This window comes from Alexandromys fortis, unplaced genomic scaffold, assembly GCF_014885135.2.
Source record: "Alexandromys fortis isolate MF-2015 unplaced genomic scaffold, M_Fortis_MF-2015_v1.1 scaffold_57, whole genome shotgun sequence".
NCBI lineage: Eukaryota > Metazoa > Chordata > Mammalia > Rodentia > Cricetidae > Alexandromys > Alexandromys fortis.
The window spans coordinates 96,052-118,920 of record NW_026067941.1 but is presented as its reverse complement, the minus strand read 5'-3'; the positions used below and the strand labels follow the sequence as shown (position 1 = coordinate 118,920).

At 51.0% G+C, this 22,869-nt stretch overlaps 1 protein-coding gene across 1 annotated transcript in view; it reads left to right on the top strand.

Moving 5' to 3' along the window:
• Positions 1-7,500: 7,500 nt before the first annotated feature.
• Positions 7,501-22,869, top strand: part of Podxl (podocalyxin like) — a 41,459-nt gene continuing 26,090 nt past the window's right edge. Inside the window, exons 1-3 of the mRNA XM_050147991.1 lie at positions 7,501-7,583; positions 7,674-7,837; positions 8,719-9,372. Of these exons, the coding sequence (XP_050003948.1) occupies positions 7,501-7,583; positions 7,674-7,837; positions 8,719-9,372 (901 nt within the window). The remainder of the gene's footprint in view (positions 7,584-7,673; positions 7,838-8,718; positions 9,373-22,869) is intronic.

Here is a 22,869-nt window from a genome sequence, read left to right as displayed (position 1 = left end):
GGAAAGTTAGTTAGGGTCAAGAATTTGAAATGCCTTGAAAGCCAACTTAGGGAATTTAGGTGACAAAAAGCAGAGGTTTGGAGCAGGTGGGGAAGAGGATCATCTTTAATTCTGAGGCCCAGCACTATGGTGTCGGGTAGAGGGAAAGCAGAGAGAGGTGAAGAGATAAAAGTCAGGCTCTGCCAAAGGTTGGGAAAGGAGCCCGACACAGCTGTTCTCACGGAGCCCAGAACGCACTGGAGAAATAAGACACGTGTGTCAACATCCAAGATGGAGATCACAGAACAAGCCACAGCTACCTTCGGGTCCCTGCCAGGGAAATGAGTTTTCACTTCCTCAACTGGAAAACGGGACAGTGGTGATGCATTTACCCTTCTGGTTTGTAAGGATGTGATCATGCTAGGGTAATGATGTGCTGAAAACTGTTCTCAGGATACAAACCAAGCTTCGTGCAGTACTGCCCAAGGGCAGGCTCAGCCCTGCTTGGACCAGGGTGGAGGAAGCTAACTGCATGCTGGTTTTATTGCATGAGAAGGCTAGTGCCTAGTTAAGTGAGCCTGGTTGGGGTATACCAGGGAAACTGAGCCAAGGCTGGCACTTTGGGCATCTTTTGCTTCAGCTCTCCTGCTTCTATCTCCATGTGTGCCTCTGTTGTTCCTGCTAGGAGACCTGAGACCTTCCAAAATGTGAGACACAGGTGTACGAATGAGAAAAAAGTTGACAAGGGGGCTGAAACATTCTGTTAGAACCATAGCAAGAGAGACAGATTGCTTCTGGGACCTTCTTTGTTTGCAGGTTACGTGAGTGAGGATGTTGTTGGAGCTCTCTGGGCCTCAGTTTTCTTCCTGTGGGTGAAGACGTCAGATCCAGTGACCCCTAACATCCACAGAACTTGGAAGCATCACCTCAGCTCCCTGGCACCCCTTTCTACAAGGAGTCTGGAAACTGACAGTCTCCAGAGCCTAGTTTAACCCCACCCATTCTCAAGCTTATTGTACAGATCACTTCTGCTGTCTGGACCAAGACCAACTCAAAAAGGCTCCCCCCCACCCCAGTTAATGCCAACACCTGCACCAGCTCCTGGAACTTCACCATTGGTACCAGCTCTCCTGACTCAAAAAGACACCAACCAACTAAAATGTTGTTTTAAAAGGGCGTATCTGCTCTTGTGTCTCACTTATTCACCTGTGCCTCACCTATACAACCAGGGCACTTCTCTGCCCCATTCTTTCTGGCAGTTAATGACTTCCCATGGCTAGCCCCATTCATAGGGCCGAAATAACAATATATTCTCATCTCCCTCAAGGAACAGCTGCCTGAGGTCTTCAGGATGGCAGTAAACCGGATGCCTTTTCAACCACACCTCTTGCTGTTATTTACCAGACCTGATTTTTGATACAGCAGCAGAACTTTTTTTTTTCAGGAACCTATGGGTGTCTGTAAGACAACTGGAACAGGAACATTTTAAAAGACATTAAAGGGAATTGGGAACTTTGGATCTCTTAAGATACACCTAAAACATGTTAATCCTGGACTCTGGAGCCCTTGAAAGAGGCACACCTGTCTGTATTTTAGCAGGAACCTTAACAAATGAATAATGAGCTACCAGTACCTTAAGTCATCAAATGCCACTAGACAGATCTGGGAGGGATAAATGAGCAGAAATGAGACAGGGTTTTGTTTTTTGTTTTTTTTTTTGTTTTTTTTTTTTTTTGCTATGCAGGTAATTCCAAGTTTCCATAGTCTTTGGAAAACACCAGCCTTACAAACAGTACCTGCCATTAGCTGCTGTCCAAGAGGCCCGAAGATTTTCCTGTGGGGGGAAGATTTAGTCTACCTGTCTTGGCAGGATGAGACAATCCATCCCCTGGTGTAGCATCCAGGAAGCTGATGAGGTGGAAGGCCAGTTTTTGCTGTGTGGGTGGCTTTGCTGTACCCAAAGGCGAGCCTCCAGGCAGAAGAAGGTCTTCTGTAACCATGCATCTTCTTGGAGGAGCTATAGGATGCTGTGGGAGCTAGCATGTCTCTGTGTTAGAAGCTCTTTGGTTAAATGCCTTACTCTCAGATCTGTAAAGGCACTTGAGAATAGTGTACCATTACCTGTTAGTTATATTTAAATTAGACTTATAAGTTAAATTTACACGTTTATTTTACCCAATTAGTTATAGCCTACCAATGTCAGTAAATGTAAGAAGATTAAAAGGAATATTTTAATAAGTCAAAGAATACTAGTACTCATGGGTATGGGTGATGAGGCGGTGAGGTCAAAATGGAGGTTACCCACATGTTTGTATTTTTTTTTAGAGCTGTTGTAATTTGGAGTTACAAGTTTTACAGATCTTAAAACAGACACACATACACATAGAGAAATAAGACAAGCATACTATAGAAACAAACACACATAGACAAGTAGACATAAAAGCATAGTGTGGCCACATTGTTTTAACAGACAGACAAATAAACCTTTTTTGGAACCTGTGTCAGCTGACCAACTTAAAAATCCTGGTATAGGCAGGCGGCAGAAGCCAGGGAAGCACACCAGTGGTCCCATTAAGGACCAAATTAGCAGACGCTACAAGAGGGAACAGAGGCATATGGATGGAGGAACATGTATACAGTTTTAGAGTGGAAGGACAGGGGAAAGGGATCTGTTGTAGAGAGTCCCAGCATGAGACAAACAGCAAACAGCTAGAGAAGCAGGGAGGGGAGTAGGAAAAGGGGGAGCGGGGCACAGCATCCAGAAACCATGGGCATACGGGACCTTGTTTGTTTCGCGTTAGGCGTTTGATCGCCACAATTTGAAAGAGAGTTTTAGTAAAAGGCAGACCAAGGGCGTTTGGAGATCAGACCTCAAATTGCAAGTGTCCATTTTTACAAGTCTATGCCAAGTCTCGGGACTCAATGCCTACCACAGTGTGTCCTCTGTGATAAGACTCTTGAGTCAAAAACAGAAGGGTGTGAGAAATGAGTGGACAGATGTCTCTGTCCCACACAATCCCACCTCAGTGAGGACTGTCTCGCTGCTTTTGGGGTCGAGTGCCTGGCACGGCCGTGACTTCAGCAGACTACTGACAAAGGACAAACACAACCTTAGGGGCATGTGCTTGAAAAGACAGGATGAAGCCTATGTTAACCTGATGGAGAGCACCGGTGAGGTGTTTCCAACAGGTAGCCCTGGACCAGTAGGAAAAATAGCCCGTCTCTGTGGTACCTCCAAATGTTAAGGTTTTTCTTCAGCCCCTTAAGCCTCTCCTCCGAAGTAATAATACCAATCAGACCAAATTAGAAGAAGCCCATGTTTAATGGATGACAGCACTCCCCCCAGAAAAAAACGTGGAGAGGGAAAAGGGGAGACAACGTGGTCGTTCTCTGGGGGACAGTTTAAATAGCCTATTGGAGTGGTCTTGACCCTCCCTGGGGAGGGGTCACCGTTTGGTGGGCTTTCTTGAGGGGGAGTCTGGACTGCGGACACTCCCAGGGGAGGGGGCTTGGACCCCCAGCCAAACAGTAACCTGTAATTCTGGCTTGAGATGGGCATCACTCTACAGAAAAAGTCTTTCACCTGTTACTCTGGGACACAGTGTGTTAGTCTTACGACCCTAGACTCAGGCTTGCAAGAGGAAACAAACACTTCAGGAACAAAGTGGAAACTGAGGCAGCTCTTCTGTGGATGCAAACATATCACTGTTCATGAAACAGGCACAAGCCAGGCACTACAGACACCCTCCCATGGGGATTCTGTGGGCTGAGGTTTATTTTATAGAGGAAGAGATTGTGGGACATAGAGGTTAAGGATAAGACCGGGATATGTGGCCACTGAACCAGAAAGGAGGGTTAACTTCTGGGCTGACTCATTCCAAGCTCACTCCCCAACTGCCATGACAGATAATCTGTGTGTGTGTGCTTGTGTGTGTGCTTGTGTGTGTGCGCACGTGTGCATGTGTGTGCATGCATATGTGTGCAAGTACTAGCACATGCATATCATAGGGTGTACAAGTGCCATGACAGACAATCTCTGTGTGTGTGCTTGTGTGTGTGCGCACCTGTGCATGTGCATGTGTGTGCATGCATATGTGTGCAAGTACTAGCACATGCATATCATAGGGTGTACAAATGCCATGACAGACAATCTGTCTGTGTGTGTGCGCGCGCGCAAGCGAGTGTGCATGCGCACAAGTACTAGCACAGGCATATCATAGGGTGTACATGGAGTTATAGGACAACTGTGGGTGTCCAACCTTACTTTTCACCTTGAGACAGGGTTCTCTGTTGTTCACTGTTGAGTGCACTAGACTCTGCTTGCTGATCGATGAATTTCTGGGCCTTCTGTCCAGGCCTCTCATCTCGATCTAGAAGCGCTGAGATACAGGTTCATGCTGCCATGCTCAGCTTTATGTGGATTCTTGATCTGAACTCAGGTCCTTTCCCACTGAGCCATCTCTCCGGCCCTCAACTCCAAACCTTTAGCAATGAAGGTCTTTGGATTAAGATGAATCTCACTGTCCATGCTTCTCCTGACTTTTCCCTTTCAGCCAGCTCCTTCCTCCTGGTGGAAGTTTATCTCTTCTTCAGATAAAGCCATGGCCACAAGTCTTCCTTTGGCCCCACATTCTGCCCTCCTATCTCTTTCTTTCCTATCTACATAGTCCTTAGTTCCTGTCCTGCGGTCAGCCCTTCCCTGTAAATTCAGTCAACGTAAGGAAACCACATTGGCCCTTTCATGGCCAGATCATGCCGATGAATCTTAGCCCTTACAGCAGGGGACTTGGATGATCACCGCCTTCCCCCTCCCTGCCTTTTGGCTGAGTCACTCTTTAAGGTGCATTCTCTACCTCTGCCCCTGCCCCCAACCACAGCCCAGCTGTGAAAGAGGAGCTTTTGCAGACTCTGCCTCAGCCTTTTCTTATCTTCACTGAAGACCTAGTACATTCCAGCAATCCTTCAGCCCCACCTGTACCTAGATGATGTTTATTGCTGTTCCTGGTCCTGACCTCTGGTCTGAGCTCCAGTGTTGCAAACAGGACCTCCAGACAAGATCCTTAGCATCAGCACATTTTGAAACTGGACTTTTCTTTTCCCAACCTTCCTCTTTTTTCTTTCTTCTCCTTCCTTCCTTCCTTCCTTCCTTCCTTCCTTCCTTCCTTCCTTCCTTCTTCCTTCCTTCCTTTGTCTTATCACCTCCATCTCAGAAATGCCACCACTCTCCCCTCCCCACACCTTTCCACTCAGTTAATCCACTAGTAACCAGGGTCTGTCTAAAGCCCAGTGATGCCTTATGACATAACACTCCACATACCCAGCCACTACACCATGTCCACAGCCTTATGCATACACAAGTGCCTCCTGTAAATGACTCCTTCCTTTCATTCCTATCCCCAGTGTATGCGCCACAGTCTTCCTGGATTCATGGTCTTGCACTGGTTTCACACTGTGCTCTGGTCTCCTCTCAGGCACATCTCCTCCTTCATTCCAAGTGTACTGAACTACAACCTTTTCCCCCTTTGTTTCTTTGTTTTGATTTGTTTTCTTAAGACGGGGTTTCCCCTGAGAAACAGTCCTGGCTATCCTGGAACTCACTCTGTAGACCAGGCTGGCCTCTAACTCACAGAGATCTTCCTGCCTTTACCTCTCAAGCTCTGGGATTAAAGGAGTGAGCCACCACTGCCTGGGGAACAGATGTTTTCCCATGGAAAGTTGATCATTGTCTTAAAGATGTTGGCTATAGCCACCTCTTTATTCCTATACTCTACAAAAACGGCTCGCTGCTTTGGAAACAAAGGAAAAACCCCTGCAGATCTCAGCTCCCAGCCTCACCTTGGCCTCTCTCCTCTGCCCCAGAAATGCTTCACGTTTCCTTCTTTCCCTGGCATCCTGCAGCTGGAGCCCCACACCACCGCCCAGACCCTTCCCTAACCTCCCTGAGCTGTGCCTGGCTCTCTGCTGCACCAGCACTGGTCATAGGCTTTGCCACCTGCTGACCGTGTTTGTGTACATGTATTACACAGGGAGAGGGGAGGCTCTGCCGCCCGTGTTTGCATTCTCAGCACGGTGCATAATGTCTGGCACACGGCCCGTTACAGTAGATGTGGTCGGATAATAACACACAGAGCGTGACTTTGGAGGGAGGCACTTAAATTCAAGCCCCAGTGGAAATCCAGAGAATTACACAACTCGGCAGTCAAAAATAAAGTGCAGCTTTTTTTTTTTTCTTTAAAAGTCATCTGTTTACCTTTGTGCATTTTCTTTGGGCAAGGCACTGTCTTCCAGGTCCTGGATTTCAAGATAGATGGAGCACTGCTCTGGCCCAGGGTTAGAAAGTCCATTGTAAGAGCATCCCTGATCCCTTGTGCAGGTACAGGGGCCTTGAGGTGGTGAGTGAGTGCATTAGATCGTTATAGGGGGTGAAATGGGACAGGGTCTGTCCTACCTCCCTAGATGTTGTGAATATGGATCAGAATGTGTCAGAGTGAGGATCAAGAGGATGAACCAGATCCGCACTCAGGGATGGGGTCAGCTGCATCGTTAAATTGCACCTGACAGATTGCCGGGGCAACAAGAACACAAATTTAAACCTTACACCATAAGGTTTCCGTGTTATGGTTCCAAGCTGGCAGGTATGATTGCATCTGTAGATTTGCACCTGTATCTCAATAGAACATCTGTCCTGCTGCTGTGCTGTTCCAGCTGCTCTGAGGAAGTGAAAAGTAAACATTGAAGACCCCTTTTAAGAGGCTTAAAGTCTGTTTAAGGATCGGCTGGGGCATAGCTCAATGGTAGACTGCTTAGCATGCACAGGCCATGGGTTTGGTCACACACACACACAGACACACACAGTTAGTAGTATCCAAAGTGCACTGGATTCCTGAAACACGGGTAACCAGCACATCTACAAGGGCATTGCGTTTCAGCTACAAACTTGTGTTCCAGGCCAGCAAGCCAGCTGTGCAGAATGGACCAGGGTTTCAGTCTAGCTGAGAGCAGCTCGCTCACCCTGTGATCTCTTCACTCTGTTGGCCTCATTCTGGAAGTTCCACGGTACACATATTGGGGGTCCTGCCAGATACTGGCGATTGGAAACCACAGTTCTGACTTGGTAGTTTTCAGATACTGAGTGCCCTACTTCCTAAGCCTGGGTATCTGCTGTCATTTTACCTGTTTGATTTGATAGCAGGGCCAATTCGAAGTCAGGCTGACTTAAAATGTCCCAAACTCTATCCACAAAGTTAATGTGATTATTTCTGAGTTTGTATAGAAGTTGATTCACTGAATTCAGGAGCATGGCTTAACTAGATTGCATACAAAATATAAAATTTCAACCCCAGTTTTGAAAAAGTATTGCTTGGTTTGAGAACAAGCCTTTTTTTTTTTTTTAATCGTTGGTACTGCTGTCGCGAGAACAGCGCTTTAAAAACATCAAAGATGCACACACATCCCAGCATATTCCAGGGAACACCCTCTATCTTTCCCAAACGCGGTGTGGAAAACCGCGCCAAAACGATCATGCAGAAACCTCCTAGTGAAAACATCGGGTCAGCCCTTGCCAGGCCTGAGGCGGGCGGCAAGGACACCCCAGCCCAGCTCAGGTGCTTCCTAAACTGAGCCAGTGCGCAGACCACTTGAGGGGTTCACTGAGTCCACGGTTCTTGGGATCGGGGAACAATCTCTCCACTTAGGCCCATCTGGCAGAAACGCTCCGGCTTAGAAACCCAGGAGTCATGTGTGACAAATTTTCGCCGTCTCCCTTCGGTGTTAGCCGCCCCTCCCCCTCCAGCTCTGTATCCGGGCGCGCCTGAGGTGCCTCCTTGGCAGAGGACTCCAGCGTCTGCAACCCGCAAAGGTCCCCAAGTTTGGGTGAATAGGATGCGAGCTTCATTGTCCTTTCACGGGGTAAACTCGGGTTTATGAGATTCTCCAGCCCCAAATCTACGCCTTTCTCACCCGCGCAGGCTTCTTCTTTCATTGAGACTGTCCAAGGTTCCAGCCCTAGGCTAAGTGCTTTTCCCACGTTAGCAAGGATCTCAGCAGCTGTTGGAGGTGTTATTAGCCTTTTTTTCGGATGAAATAACCCAGGCACACAAAGTAATTTAGCACAACTAGGTTTTGAGCCCAAGTTGGGTTTGACGCCGAGGCCCTGAAATTTCCATTGCTGCTTTTTATTCAGCAAGATTAATTCTTATGGAGCAATTATGGTATTACAGGCAGTGTGCAAAGTATTTTTCCAGACTAGTCTCACGGGCAAGTCTGCCACTTACCACCTAAGGGATCTTAAACAACTTTCTTAACCTTTTTTTTTTAACTCTATTTTCCTGTCTGCAAAACGAGACTTTAAAATGTGGCTGCTATGAAGAGCTAGAGAATTAATACGTGCAAAGCACTTAAAAAAGACCAGCACAAATTCATCGTCGAAAATTTTGCTGTAAAAGAGTCACATCCATTTGTACTCGGAGAAACGTCGGTGGGAGACGTTAAGCAAAAAAATCGGTCCAGATGGTACGGTGCTCAACCCATAGCATAGACTTGCTCAGGGATGGCACGAAATCCAGGCAGCTGCTAAGTAGGTGGCCTGCTCCTCGGGCTGAGGCGCAGAAGGTGCTGAGGTCCGCGGGCACGGAAGGGTCGGTTCTTAGTGGAACTCCCAGGCTGGGGATCTGTGCCTGCGTGCAAGAGACGCAGCATTATGGAGGATCCCGGCTGAACCCCTGCAAAAGCTGTGCGTAGGACATCAGCGGTCGGGATTAACTGGCGGAGTCCCTGGCGCGCGCGCAGGCAAGCATACACATCACAAGCACAGATCTACAGGGACACACACTGACGCGCGCGCGTGTACACACACGCACACACGCACACTCACACACGCACTGGCTGGGGCCACCAGCCCCTGCTCCCCCGCCCGCCGCGCTCCAGGGCGGAGTTTCCTCCTCTGCTTATTGTTCGCAGCCCAGCGCCCGCCCAGCCGCCGCCCCGCCCGACCCCGCCGGCGCTGTGGGCGAGCTCCTGGGGGAGGGGGCGGAGGCCAGCGCGGACGGGACGGGGCGGGAGTCGTCGCAGCAGCGCGCGCGCTGGGCCGCAGCCGCGCAGACACCGCCCGGACCGCAGCCACCTTCGCTCCTCGCTCTTGGCTCCGCGCCCCAGCCCAGATCTGCGGCAGGCAGGAGGGACCGCCGGAACGCGACTCCGGAGTTCGCGGCTGTCGCCAGGCCTCCCCGAGCAGCGCCGAAGCTCCAGCCGCGCATTCGTGCGTCCCTGTGCCAGCGCCTCAGCCACCTGCTCCGAGTCCCGAGGCGAGGACAACCATGGGCCCCACTCTGGCGCTCCCCGCGCTGCTGCTGTTGCTGTTGCTGCTGCCGCCGCCGTCGCTCTCCCAGGATAATGGTGAGTGGACAGCCGCGGCTCCGCTGGACCCTTGGTCGTTCCCCTCCACCCCAAGTCAGGCGGGACTGCCGGGAAGGTGGCTGCACCGCGTGGTCCGACCGCTGGCAGCCTCTCCCGCGTGGCCGGACTCGGAGTCCTGACCTTGGTATCATCCACGCCCCCTCAAATTGGAGAATGCCGCAGGTGCGGGGCCAGATCGTGGGTTTGCCTCTAGTTTCCACTCGTGTAGAGTGAGCTGGAGTGCATGAGGCTGTGAAGGGGTCACTTTTGGTGGGTTTGCGGGAGAAAGGGGGAAACTTTGGGCGTTGGGAGGTTGCAGATTCCTCAGGACCACCAGCGTGCGATTACTCTTTATTTGTGATGGGGGCGACCAGGGACCATATTGCGAGGTCGTTGAAACTAAGCAAAAAGACAGACTGAAAGTACATGAAGGAATTCCTGAAGCAGACCGCAAGCGAGCCCACGCGTGCAGTGTCCTTCTGGTTCCACGCGCTTTTTAAGTCTGTGTTGGGGCAGGTGGAATAAATGCACTTTCTATGGTCCCAGAGTCTGGCTCAATGGGGACCATGCCTTCTTGTTGCCAAAGGACCGGATCCCCTTCTCAGAGCATGACCAGGACGGTGAGCCCCTCCCACCCCTTTGTGCTAACAGAAACTTCTTTCACGTTAGAGGTTTTGAGCTTCTTTTTAGTATTATTACCTTAGGCGCTCGCCTCCCATCAGACGCACCTTGGAGACAGCCCCACTACAGTTCTTTCTCAGGATGGAATGTTACTTTCTGTTGGAGAGGTCAGGCAGTGTCTGCAAACATAACCAAAGCAGGTGTCCCAAAGTCCCTGCCAGCAGCTGAGATACTCAGCCCAGGGGGGGAGAGACACGTTTCTTAAACTGTGTAGCCTACCCTTCCTGAGCAGGTAGCTGCAGGGAAACAGTGTGTGTGTGTGTGGGGGGGGGGGTTCCCAGAGCCAGAAGTCCTGTGGTGACAGCGGGGACAAGGAAGGGACTTGATGCGGGCACTCTTGTTGGGGAACTGGATTCTCCAGGAGAACAATGAGATAGCCATGCAGTCCTCATCGTGGTGGAGAGGGCTACTGCTCCTATAGGTGACCTAGGACTCCAGCGGTTTGGCCTCACAGGGAAGGGCGCTCCCACTGGAGGAAGAAGGGTGCCAGGAGAGGAAGATGGGAACAGCTTCGAGGGCCACAGTCTGCAGTTTAAAGACTCCTTAGGAAAGACAAGTCTGTCGAGTGTGTTGGCTCTTGGAGGCAGCCAGACTTCATGGCGGGTCTTCAAATGCAGTCTTTTGGAGGAAGAATTCCTCAGCCCCATTCAAAGCCAGATGGGTTAGTTTGTCTAGTGATCCCTATCTTACAAAAGCCAAGCCGGTCTTTCTTGGAGAAGATACAGGCTGTGGGAGAGACCTTGCTGTCCTGTCCTAAGGAGACATGCTCTGGAACCATCAGTGGACTACTGGGGCCCTGGACATCAAGACTGGGGTTCGTGTCTGGCACCTGAGAGCTGCTTAGAAACCACGTCTGCTGTAAAGCTCTCTCCAGACTCTACTCGGGGATGGTTCATAGTCAGACATCGCTATGCAAATAAAAGTGTCCGGATACCAGTTCTTATTCCAAGCAGCAATTCTCTTAGCATCACTGAGCCCGGGGTACCCAAACCACCAAATGTCATTTTTATAATATGGTACTACAGCGAAGTTCTTTGACAGCGTATGGTAACAAGGAGGAATGACAAAGTGGCTGCTATCGGGTAGTGGAGGGTTTGCACCTTCCTCTAGATCAGTTAGTTCCCTTAGCGGTCATCACCAGCAGTACCACCATCCCACCTGAGTTGCTGGAATTCTCTGAGAGATGCGAACACACTTATAGTGCAAAGGTCTCTGTAACAAAGGCATCGTGCTGGCAGGTCTCAAGCTTACCTCCTAAGCTGTTGGCTTGAGCACCACCCCCCGAGGTAAACAACCTTTATCCCGGGATCCTTTCCGTGCTTTTCCTTGACCACAGGGGAGAGTCAGACCTTTAAACTCCTCTCTGTAAAGTAGAAAGGGAGAGCAGAAGGGACCTCTCTCTATCTCCACTCTTGTGAGATAGCCAGGCCTCTGTGTTGCTTGGCTGCTGAAAAGAGAGATTGATTTAGTACTGTCTCTCTGTCAGTCATTTGATGGACAGATAAATCCCGGGCAGAAGAAAGGCAGTGTGTATGTGGTGTGGTGGAAACTCACAGACTGGGACCCACACTTGTGTGCCTGTGGACGAGGCGGTGTACGTCCCAAGTCCCAGTGTCTTACTGAAAGTGACCACAAACCTGCTTCACGGGTTGTTCTCATCTGAGGAACAGTGAGGGCCACAGGTCTGGCTTTGTACCTGACTTACCAATATCAGCTGCATCTTGTTTTTGCGCATGAAGCCTGAGACAGCCTGAACAGCAGGGGTCCGCCGCTGTTGGTGAGTGGCATTCAATGCGTAGCTGCTTCCTCGTGGCTGGGGGAGGTTGGCTTAGGGAGCACAGCGTGGTCGGGGGAGAAGTTCCTGGAGTGTTTTCTTATGGAGATTCTAAAATAAAAAGGGTCTGCACGGAAGGGGGGGGGAATCTCTTCCTAGGGCGGCTAAGCTGGCCTGAATTGTAAGGTGTTGGGGAAAATGCAGGTTGTGGGGGGGATGGGAGCCACCCTAGGGAGTTTGAGGTGGGGGTCTGTAAGCAGCAGGAATGCTGTAGGGGAGGGAAGCAGCCGCTGGCTAAAGGAAGGGATCTGGAGGTGGGGTGGGGGCAGGGTTTTTCTAGCAGGCACTTAACAGTTGGGATTCACTCTGAGGCAGGCGCAGGCGTCTGCAGAGTTAGCTGGACCCAAGGAGCCGCTTATCTGAGGTGAGGCTGACAGTGTCCATCACTGAAGGCTTCAGGTGAGGCATGGCCACCCAGGGAGGGACTGACCAGCAGTTTAAGAGACTTCAGGAGGTCACTCTAGGTGTATAGAATGTAGCTAGAGAGAGCCTGGCAGCCTGCCTCTCTTCTGGGGCTGCGAGGGAAGACAACCTCTGGAAGCAGAGGGGGAGGGGCCGTGCGTGAGACCCCCTGGGGAGAAGGCTGTTGAATAGGACTTCTCCTGAGCTCCTGGAGCCCAGCTGAGCTCTTAGAGCTTGACGTGCCTCTCCACACGCACACGGCTCTCCACAGGCCCTTGAAGAACAGGAACCTTGGAGCTTTTGTCTCCATCCTGGGCCAGCCCTGTGTTTTGTCCTGAACAGTTGCCCCCTGGCTGTTGGCCTGAGGGGGATATCCTGGCCAACTTGAGTCCCGGGAATGGGTGTCTGGTCAGTGGACTCCTTTCCCAGTTGTGTGTTGGGAACTCTTCCAGCCAGCCTGGAAGCTGCTCTGCACAGCTGGAGATAGGATGAAGTTGCTCCTACCCACTGGCCTGGGCACCCAGCACACCTAGGGCCAAGAGCACTTTCAGCTCAGGATTCTGTTCTGACTTGGGCCCACAGTGTCTGAGGCCGGGCAAGGACCTCAGCTGGGGGTGTTTCCTGTCACAGCCTGTTCCCAGGAACATTGCGGGACAAGTCTTTCTGTCATGTGTCTCATCCACTTGTGAGGTTGTGAAGAATCCAGGAAAGTGTCAGATTTGGGATCATGACTCACAGGGCCACAGAAGCCTAAGTAGGTCTTTAAGAAAAGCCTTCAAAGCTGGGTGTGGTGGTGGAGGCCTTCAGTCCCAGCATTCAGAAGTGGGGGGCTCTCTGAGTGCCACGCAAGGCAGGAATACGTAGTGGGACAGTGTCTCAAAACAAAACAAAACAACAAAAAAAAAAAACACCAAAAAACAGCTTTAATGACTTTAAGAAAATCGACTCGAAAGATATGTTATGGGATGGGATTGTAGCATGGTTGGTAGACCACCTAGGATGTTTGGTGCTCTCAGTTCAATTTCTAGCACTGAGTAAACCCAGCATAGTGGCAAAAGTTTATGCACGTGGGAGACTGACACAGGCTGGACCGGAAGTTGGAAGTCATTGGCTTCATAGTGAATTGCAGGTCCGCCTGAGATCGTGAGACCCTATCTCAAAAACCAAAACATTGTAAGGGGCTTCTCATTTGCAGTAATGCTTAAAGTAAGATTCCTGTAAGCAGCAGCCCACTGGCTGTTCAAAGTGGAATCCAGAAACTGAGGATGTAGCTCACGTGGTAGAGTGCTTGCCTGGAATACGCAGAGCCCCAAGTTCGATCCCCAGTACCGGATAAAGTGAGCATGCGCGAGCACTCCTGCAGCACCAGTACTGGAGAGGTGGAAGGAGAAGACAAGTAAGTTCTAGGTCAGCCCGGGCTACAGGAGACCCTGTCGCAAAGTCAAAAATGAAAAGAATGGAATATGGTTGCCCAAAGGTAATTTCTATACTGCGCCTATGTAACCATTCTGAGGCAGAATCCAAGAGCCGAGAGCCACCTGGAACTCACCTGTGTTAACCTACTTAGTTTCCAGAGGAGCCGTACAGACCAAAGAGGTGGGGACACTTGCCCGAGTTTCTGGGTGCTCCCACGGGCTTGAAAAGACACAGGTGTGTGCCACTGTAGATAATCAGGACCTGAACTTAGCCGTTTTGGCGCCTGGGGACTGGAGGAATTTAGTGAAGGTTGACCAAAGCAGATTATTTAACCGGATCTTTCCCTTCCTGATTGCCATCAAGGTGAACTGAAGCTTGGTGTTACTCTCCAAGAACTCCTCCAGTCCAGTCACAATGCTGGCCACTCGAGTTGTGACTGCATGTCCGTGTCTCTAACTGGCCTGAGACCGCTGGAGGCACCCGCAGCACCCAGTCAAAGAAGTGCTCGTGGAGAGAGTGGCCTCATCTAACTTTGTTGTTGTTGTTTTGTTTTGTTTGTTTTTTGAGACAAGAGTTTCTCTGTATAGATCTGGCTGTCCTGGGACTACTCACTCTGTAGACCAGACTGGCCTCGAACTCAGAGATCCTCCTGCCTCTGTACTGAGATTAAAGGTGTTCTCCACCACTGCCGGGCCCATCTCTAATTTTTAACCCTCGTCTCCCCGAATTCCAAGCTGTTTTGTTATTGTCTCTGAGACGCAGAAACCACCAGTACGGTGACTGCGAGCCTCTGGGCCACCAGTCCTTCCTTTCCCTCTCCAATCCCGACGCTCTCAGCACATGCCACCACTGCCCTCTCTTCCTCTGTGCCCTCATCCCCCTCGGGTCAGCCACCTCGCACTTCCCTAGGGCCAGGGTGCAGGGTGGCACCCCGTCCGCCAATTGTCATAGCCGGAAAGCTGCGAGCCTCAACCCAAAGGAAGAGAATTCTGAGGAGTGGCCGAGTGAAGCTTGCATTCAGCCCCAGGTTGGGGTGCAGGAGCCGCCCCCCCAAGAAACAGTCCCCCCAGGATTAGGACCAAATAGGGTCCCATGACTGTCTGAGTATGAACCTCGCAACCCTGACCCCGGTCAGGGTAGACGGGGCAGTGCTGTGGCACAGCCCAGGCAGTCTGAGTCTTAAGGGCCCAGGGAAGCCTGAGGCGTTCGCCACGGAACTCCAACCTACAGGGTTTAGCCTGAGCTACAAGGCGGCTCAGACTCCGTCTAATCCGACTCCCACACTGCCCTTTGAGAGCAGACCCACCAGTGCCACAGAGTGGGCTAGCACAAGGTTGCCACTAGGTAGCCTTGAATTCTGTCCATTCCGGAGAAGGGAAACTGAGGCACGGGCTCAAGAACTTCCAGCCGATCACCTGACCAACTCTTTCATCCTCAGACATTACCAAGCTCCTCACTTCCCAGGTCAAAGCTTCTGCTTGAATGTTTTTATTATTTTAGACAGTTTCACAGAACTCTGGCTGTCCTAGAACTTTCCGTGAAGCTGAGGATAGCTTGACTGCCTTATTCTCCTGCCTCCACTTCCATTTCACTGTGACCATTTTACACAGTCCCCGGGATTGAATGCAGGGCTTCAGTACATGCTAGACAAGCCACGCTCCCAGCTGACGCGTGCCCCAGCCTGGGTGTCACCTGCTTGAGGGAGGACTTTCCGGGACAGATGCCCCCCCAACTCCCCATCCCCATTTTCTTACTCTACACCGCTTTCTCCTGTTGCACCCACACATTCATTTCTGTGTCTCTCCTGCTAGACTGTATTCCATAAGGGCAGGGACTTCTGTTAGTGCTGCAGACCCAGCATCTAGAGCAGTCCCGGTCCCATAGTAGAATGTTCGATAAATTCTGAGTGATGGAGGGACGGAGCGGATTTGGAGTCCAAAGTCTTATGGGCAGCTCTGTACTCCACGCCTGACCTGAGTCCTGAGGGGTGGAGGGAGGCGCTGGCGTGGGTCTGGAAGAATGGACAAGTGAGCATGGGCAGGGACAGGACGGTCATTTCTGTCCTCATTAGCGCGTAGCCTTATGGTTGGTGATAACTGCAGGGTGGACACCCACCAGGAAAAAGGAAGGAGTAAGAAAGCCACGGCTGTTCCTCCTTTGCGGGTATCTGCCCCAGAACCACACACGACTTTTTTTCCCCTTTGGTTTTTTTTGACTCTTACTAGTATATTTTGCCGAACTGAACTTATTTACATGCTGGTATCTAGCAGCAAGGCAAGCAGGGGAAAAGCGCTTTTTCCTTCGGAAAGAGTAACTTTCATTTGACCAAAAATAAGTAGTTACCTTTATAAAGAACGAGAGATGGAGACCGCAGTAGGTGCCTGGCAAACTCCTCTGCGGTGGCTGTGGATGCCTCAGGCTACGAGTGGCCTTTGTCAGCCTGCCTTTTCCCGCTGCACCAGGTCCCACTGTGCAGAAGGGAAAGAGAATTCGTTCCTCCACGGCCTGAAACTTTGATGCCTCTGGCTAACCCTGCTCAGCGCTGTCTGCTGAGGTATGGAGACTGGGTGTTGGGTATTGAGGGAGAAGTTCGTTTTCAAAGAAGTCAGCTTCTCCGACCCAGGCTCCTCTTGCCCTGGGCTAGGCCACTGAGCCAGTTGCCCTGAAACTTCCCTTATGCTGCAGCCAGGGCAAGTACAGGGTGAACTGGGTTCCCACACTGGCCTTGGAATAAGATAGAGATATCTCTGCATGCATGTGCATGAATATATGAGTCTATACACACAGACAGACACCCCCCGAAATGTGTCCCCCCCCCATTAGCCCTCGTCAATACTGGTTTTTCTGAAGCCATAGGTATGCTGATCCTTGGAACACACAAGGTTGTGCCTTTCACACTATTCAGTGTGGGCTGGGCTCTCATGGCCCATTTTCTACCAGGATAAATGTTCATATGATTGGCTGGTAGTTCCTCGGGCCATCCCTGCTGCACCCCTGTCAGCTCCTGTCTCACTTCCGCTAAGCACTTCCTTCCTGGTATCATCCCCGCTACCCAGTCTCTAGCTCCCTTGCCCAGCGATGCCACCTGCCAGCCATGCATGGTGTGGTGTTGGCTTTTTGGCCTTAGTTCCATATTTTCCTCCTGGGGTGAATAGAGGGTGGAGAGGTTGCAGCCTCCTCTTGCGATCCAGGGGGAGGAATATTTCCTTAAAAAGCAGAGGAGTGGGAGGAAGACAGTGTGAAGTACTCACAGATCTATGCCTCAGTTTACCCAAATGGGAAGCCAGGGCTGGCATCATATGGGGCTGTCTTTTTACTTTCACACGGCATAGAGCGAGCTGCATGCCAAACTGTTTGTAAAGAACACTAGTGGCCCCTCAAGATTTTAATAGGCTCTCAGCAAATGCTTGGTCAATGAGTTCAATACTTGTTCTATGAACAAAAGGGAAACCCTGATGCAAACGTTGGGGAATTGCCGCTTACCGTTTCCCTTCATTGAGGTGCAGGACCAAACCCCTCTTTTGTGGATGGGTGCGGGGGATTCGAGACAGGTTTCTCTTTGTAGCCCTGGCTGTCCTGGAACTTGCTCTATATACTAGGCTGACCTCGAACTCAGATCCACCTGCCTTTGCCTCTGAGTGCCAGGACTAAAGGTGTGCGCCACCGTGACTGGCTCTAAATACAGTCTCTCGTGTTTCTGTTCCTACTGGCCTGACTGTAGCCCAGCTCTTACATCGTAGCATTGAACAGAAAATCTGTTTCTCCTCTTTTTAAGAGAAAATGTCTATTGCTGGTCACAGTGGTGCATGCCTTTAATCTCAATGTTTGGGAGGTAAAGGCAAGCACATCTCTATGAATTTGAGAGCAGCCTGATTGGCATAATGAGTTCCAGGCTGGCTAGCCAAGGATACAGTGAGACTGTCTCATTGTACATGCGCATATGCGCATACGCGTGCATACACACACACATGTACATGCACACGGGGCTGGAGTAGGGGGTGAGAACATGTACTAACATTTTGTGACGTGCTCAGGCTCCCTCAGGACATTGAGGGATAGTGTCCCTACTTACCGGACTGACAGACTGACTTGGGATGCAGGACATTTACTGTAAAGACCTGGACCACACCCCAAAGCGTCAGTGAAAACACCGAGTACTGAGCTATGTGTGGCTGAGCAAGACTCGGGAAAAATGAAAACGAAACCCCAGAGACCTTCTCTTCAAGAGGGTTTCTAGGAAGTCATGTGGGAAGTTGTGGTTTGTGAAGGTGCTTGCACCAGGTGCCTGAGAACAAGTTAAGAAGGCTGGGAGTGTTCCCTGGGTGCTAGCCAGGCTTGCTTCCTAGAGGTGGGACGTGCTATTAAAAGAAGTAGGGACTGGAGACTGGACATGCAGCTCAGCTGGTGGACCGCAGCTCAGCTGGTGTACCACTGGCAGCTGCCAGAGAACACAGCCCTACACTTGATTTTCACTATTTAAGCCCAACAGCACATCCTCCTGGGCGTGAGGGGCATAACCTGTAATCCCAGCACTGGGAGAGTGGACACAAGAGGACCAGAAGTTCAGAGTCAAGGGCTGGAGAGATGGCTCAGTGGTGAAGACCACTGACTGCTCTTCCAAAGGACCCAGTTTCAATTCCTAGCACCCGCATGGTAGCTCACAACTGTCTGTAACTCCAGCTCCAGGGGACCTGGCACCCTCACACAGACACATGCAGGCATCAGTGCAAATCAAATAAGATAAATTGATAAAAAAAAACAAGTTCAAAGTCATCCTTGACTGCATAAAGTTTGAGGGTAGCCTAATCTGTATGTGGCCTTGTCATTAAAACAAACAAACAAAACAAAACTGTGTTCCTAACGTCTGATCTTTCGATTTTATTGCTAGCAAACAGTTTCCTGGTTGCTCCTGGCTCCAGTTCCCCTCCGTTGCCTCCCACCCCAATTCCTGCACCAGCTCCTGTCCCAGATGTCAGGGGAGGAGGCCTTCTGGAGGAAGTGCTGTTGGCTTCTCAGCCTTTTGTAGCTCCAGCCAGCTCGCCTCAGGCTACACCAAACAGCCACAGGGAGCAGCTGACTGGCATTCGCTTTTCTAGCAGCAGCCACTGTCCCTGAAGCCCCTCTCCCACATGAGAAAATAAGTGAAGGGGTACCCTTGCTTAGGCAGGTTGAGCCCACCCAGCAGGTTGCACCCCCAGCCCAAGTGCAGTGTCCCCGCTGTCTTCCTTGCCTACACTGTTGAGTCATAGTCCAACTCGGGGAATCATACACTTCTCATGATAAGGCCACCCTGGCTCTGGTCTTACAATGCTTCCCCCCACCCCATTTTGTTTTTTTGAAACAATTTCTATGTAGCTTTGGAGCTTGTCCTGGAACTCCCTCTGTAAACCAGTCTGGCCTCGAACTTACAGAGATCCGCCTGTCTCTGCCCTCCCAAGTGCTGGGATTAAAGGAGTGTGCCACCACCACCCGGCTTATGCTTTTTTGTGCTTCAAGGGGCTAAGGCCCTGCAGAGCCTGTCCTGTGGCTTCTTCCCCTGGCCTTCCTGGGATGGCAGTACACACTTAGGCAGGGACGTTCCCTGACTTTACCCTCAGGCCCTGGGAGAACCTGGGAGTTCAGCTCTGTGTACTCCCAGAACATTCACGATCATAGACTCCAGAATACCTTAGGATAATCGCAGATATGTGCCAGCCACAGCCCTCCCTAGGCCCGGTGTAGCTCCAGCTATGGCCGTTGGTGTGTGTTGTGCGGCTGTAGCGGCGAGGGGGAAGAGGTTGGCGTGGCAGGCAGGTCGTCCGTCTGAGCTCAGGATTGAACTGTAGAGCAGGGAGAAGGAGGAGACTGATTGTGGGAGAGCCTGTCCCACCTGGGCATGCAGCCTGGCGGCTCCTGCTGGCCTTAGTTTTCTCATCTGCAAACAAGGAATGGGTTGAGCCGCTTGAGGGGGGGTGGCCTTTTCAATTCACTTTGACTCATCTGATGATTTGGATATATTTGTGGATGCACCCCAAGAACATCCTGTGTTGATGCACTGAGGTCCTGTGGATGCCAGCAGGGGAGGTGTCTTCAGGCCAGTGGCCTGCTCAGGACAGTCTGGGATGCCACCAACTTCTGAATCACAGTGGAGAGAGTCCATGAGAGCCTTCCCATATGTCATGGGAGCCTCCCTCCTTCTCAGTGTTGGTCAGTTGGATCCCTTCCCCTATCTGTCCAGTAGCTAGAAGTGGCAGGATCTAGGGCTAGTGTTCCAGGGCCAGTCATGTTCCACAGTCAAGGATAAGTAGCTGCATTGGCCTTCAGGGTTTCTAGATGCTAAAGAAAAACGGCTCTGATCATCTGTTGCCATCTCTTACTTCTTGGAATGGAATCAAGTAGCACCTAGGGTCCCCTAGCTCCGACATGACTGAGATGCCGAGGAAAGATAATGCTAGGGAGAGGACCCAGGGTTTGTGCATTCCTGATGTGGATGATGGATGAACGTCAAGTCTCTGTCACTGAGCTGTGTTCAGAGCTCCATTTCCTAAATTTTATTGCGAAGACTACTCTCATAGTCATTGAGTAGGGAGTGTTGTGGGCTTGGCCCCAGGCTGCTCAGTCGCTTACTGCCTGTCCTCGGAAGGATGGGTAATCAGTTCCTCTGCCTGGGTTACTGTGGACATGCCATCCTGACCTATCAGGGACCAGGCTCAAGCATGTCGAGACGAGCTGTAGATGTACTTGGGCTGTTGGTCACTGTGGAATGAAGGAATCTTGCCGTGGAACTATCTCCACTTTCCAAATGGGAACTTAGGATGGGAGGAACTTGTCCAGTCATGGCCTTGATTTCGCATTGGCCTTATGGTCCTCGCTAAGGACATGAGCTTGTGGAATAGGCTTAGCCTGGATGGATATCTAGGCTCTGTTAACTACCTGCAGGGAAGCAAAACTGAAGATGTGGAAGAGCAGAGACTGTGGTGAGGGTGGTAGAGTGTGCTGGGATTCTGGAAAGGGATGGCACCTTCCCACTACATCCCTGTTGAACTCCAAGGCAAACTTCAAAAGCAGCTTATGTGATCTAAGCGAGCCTGGCCCTTTCCATGACTGGGAAGCTTCAGAAGGAACATTCAATGCAACTCCCACTTCTCGGGAAAGGCAAAGTCTCTCTGTGTGTGTGTGTGTGTGTGCGCGCGCGTGCGCGCGCGCTCATGTGTGTATTTACTATGGTCATGTCCTCTGCATGATGTCATCAAACCCTGATACTCTTAGGGCATTGAGCATTGCTCTTTGGAAGCCTGAGTTCTTGGCTCACCTCCTAGGCTGAACCTGTGAAGGTGAGCTTCCTAGACAACAAGCTCTGACGTACCAATAAGTTAAAAGGAGCCAGCCCTAAGTGGCTTAGTTATAGCCACCTACTTGGTTCCCTCATTCCCCACCCAACTCCAAAGAAGTTCAGATTTTGTGCCCTCTGGAGGGTGGCCACACTTTCTCCCCCTAGGTCCAATCGGGGTGTTAGGCTCAGGAATGTTGACCTTCTTAGGTTTTGCTTTGGGAGCTGACAGTTGAGGTGCTGAAGAAACCAAGCCTAAGCAAGTGGTCCCCCACCATCCACCCTGCCCCAAGCACAGGGGTGGGAAAGGTGTCACAGTGAGGATTATTTTGTAGCCAGAAGCTCATGGGTGTCTTTCCTGGAAAAGGGACTTCAGCAACACTGAGCACACAAAGCTGGGAAATCTGGAAAGCTACCCTTGTGGTCACTGTGGTCATGACCTCTGGCTTCCACCTGGTGAAAGGCGGTCATTCCCTGGGAAATTCACAGGCTTCTTCTCACAGACAGAACATTCATTCTGGTTCCCAGAGGTGACTGTCCCACAGCTGGGGATGCAGGACTTCCCTCTGGCTTCATGCCTTTATTTGTGTCGGGCCAAGAGTGGAGACTGGTCCCTGGCAGAGGCTTCCAGAATCCACTGCAAAACTGTACACATCTGGCAATGTTCACGGGAGGGGGAGCTGGTGTGGGAATAATGATAACGGGCCCCCTCAGGAAAATATTCACTGAGGTTGTTTTTGAGCTCAACTATGAAGGGAAGCGTGGAGGGCCAAACGCGCATGCGCGTTGACTCTGGAAGTGTGAGCGTGCGCAAGGTGGAGTACAAGGCTCTGCTGGGAGGAGGGGGATGTACGGCTACCACAGTGCCCGACATGTCAGTCCGCCGTGGAGTGTGGCTGAAGGAGAGTGTATCCCTTCGGCTCCACTAGAGTTCAGGTCCAGTTTCTTCACCTAGCCACCCAAGTCTGTAGTCTGCATCTACTCATAAACAAGAGAAACAAGATAATAAAGCAAGTGTCTGACTGGCGTGGGAAGGCTGTGTCTGGTCAATCTGCCAAGGCCTTAGTAAATGTCGGTGGGAAAATTTAAGAAGAAGGCTTTTTTCGTTTTATTTTTTCCCAGAGCACGGGTTTCTCTGTATACCCCTGGCTGTCCTGGAACTTACTCTTAGACCAGGCTGTCCCTGGAACTCACAGAGATCCGCCTGCCTCTGCCTCCCAAGTACTGGGATTAAAGATGTGTGCCACCACCGCCTGGCAAGAGGTAGGCTTTATAATAGGTTGGTGCATAGAAAATTCCACTCATGTGTGTGTGTGAGAGAGACAGACAGGCAGAGAGAGGGTGCATAGGTACTCCACCTCTGTCTTCATGCCTTAGCAGTCACAGGTGTATCATTATTTTACCGTTGCCCGGTCTGATTCCTTTACAACGCCCAGTCCACACTAGGGTGTTGGAGCATGGACTCCTGTTTGGTTCCTCCTGCCTTCAGTCTCTGGATCTGAAGAGTCTTTTAATGTTTTCTTCAAGGTATATACTTTTTTAATGTTCATTTTGTCCCAAGGTGGATAGATATTTCTCTCTTGTTTACAGGAAAACCAGACTCTGAGAGGCCCCTGCCTACACAGATCTCGGGCCTCCCTTTCTCTGAGGTGGCCCTTGCAACTGGGCTCATGACAGGGTGAAGGGCTCCTTCGGGAACTGCTTTTCCAGGTGCTGTCTTCTGTTGTGGCTTTGCCCTGCAACCTGTGTTGGCGGGGGGGGGGGGGGCAAGGCAGCTGGGCCTCACCTCTGTCCCTTCCCACCACTGGCAGCGGGCACTGCTCCTGGGCAACCTGCCCGGACCAACTGACCGGGA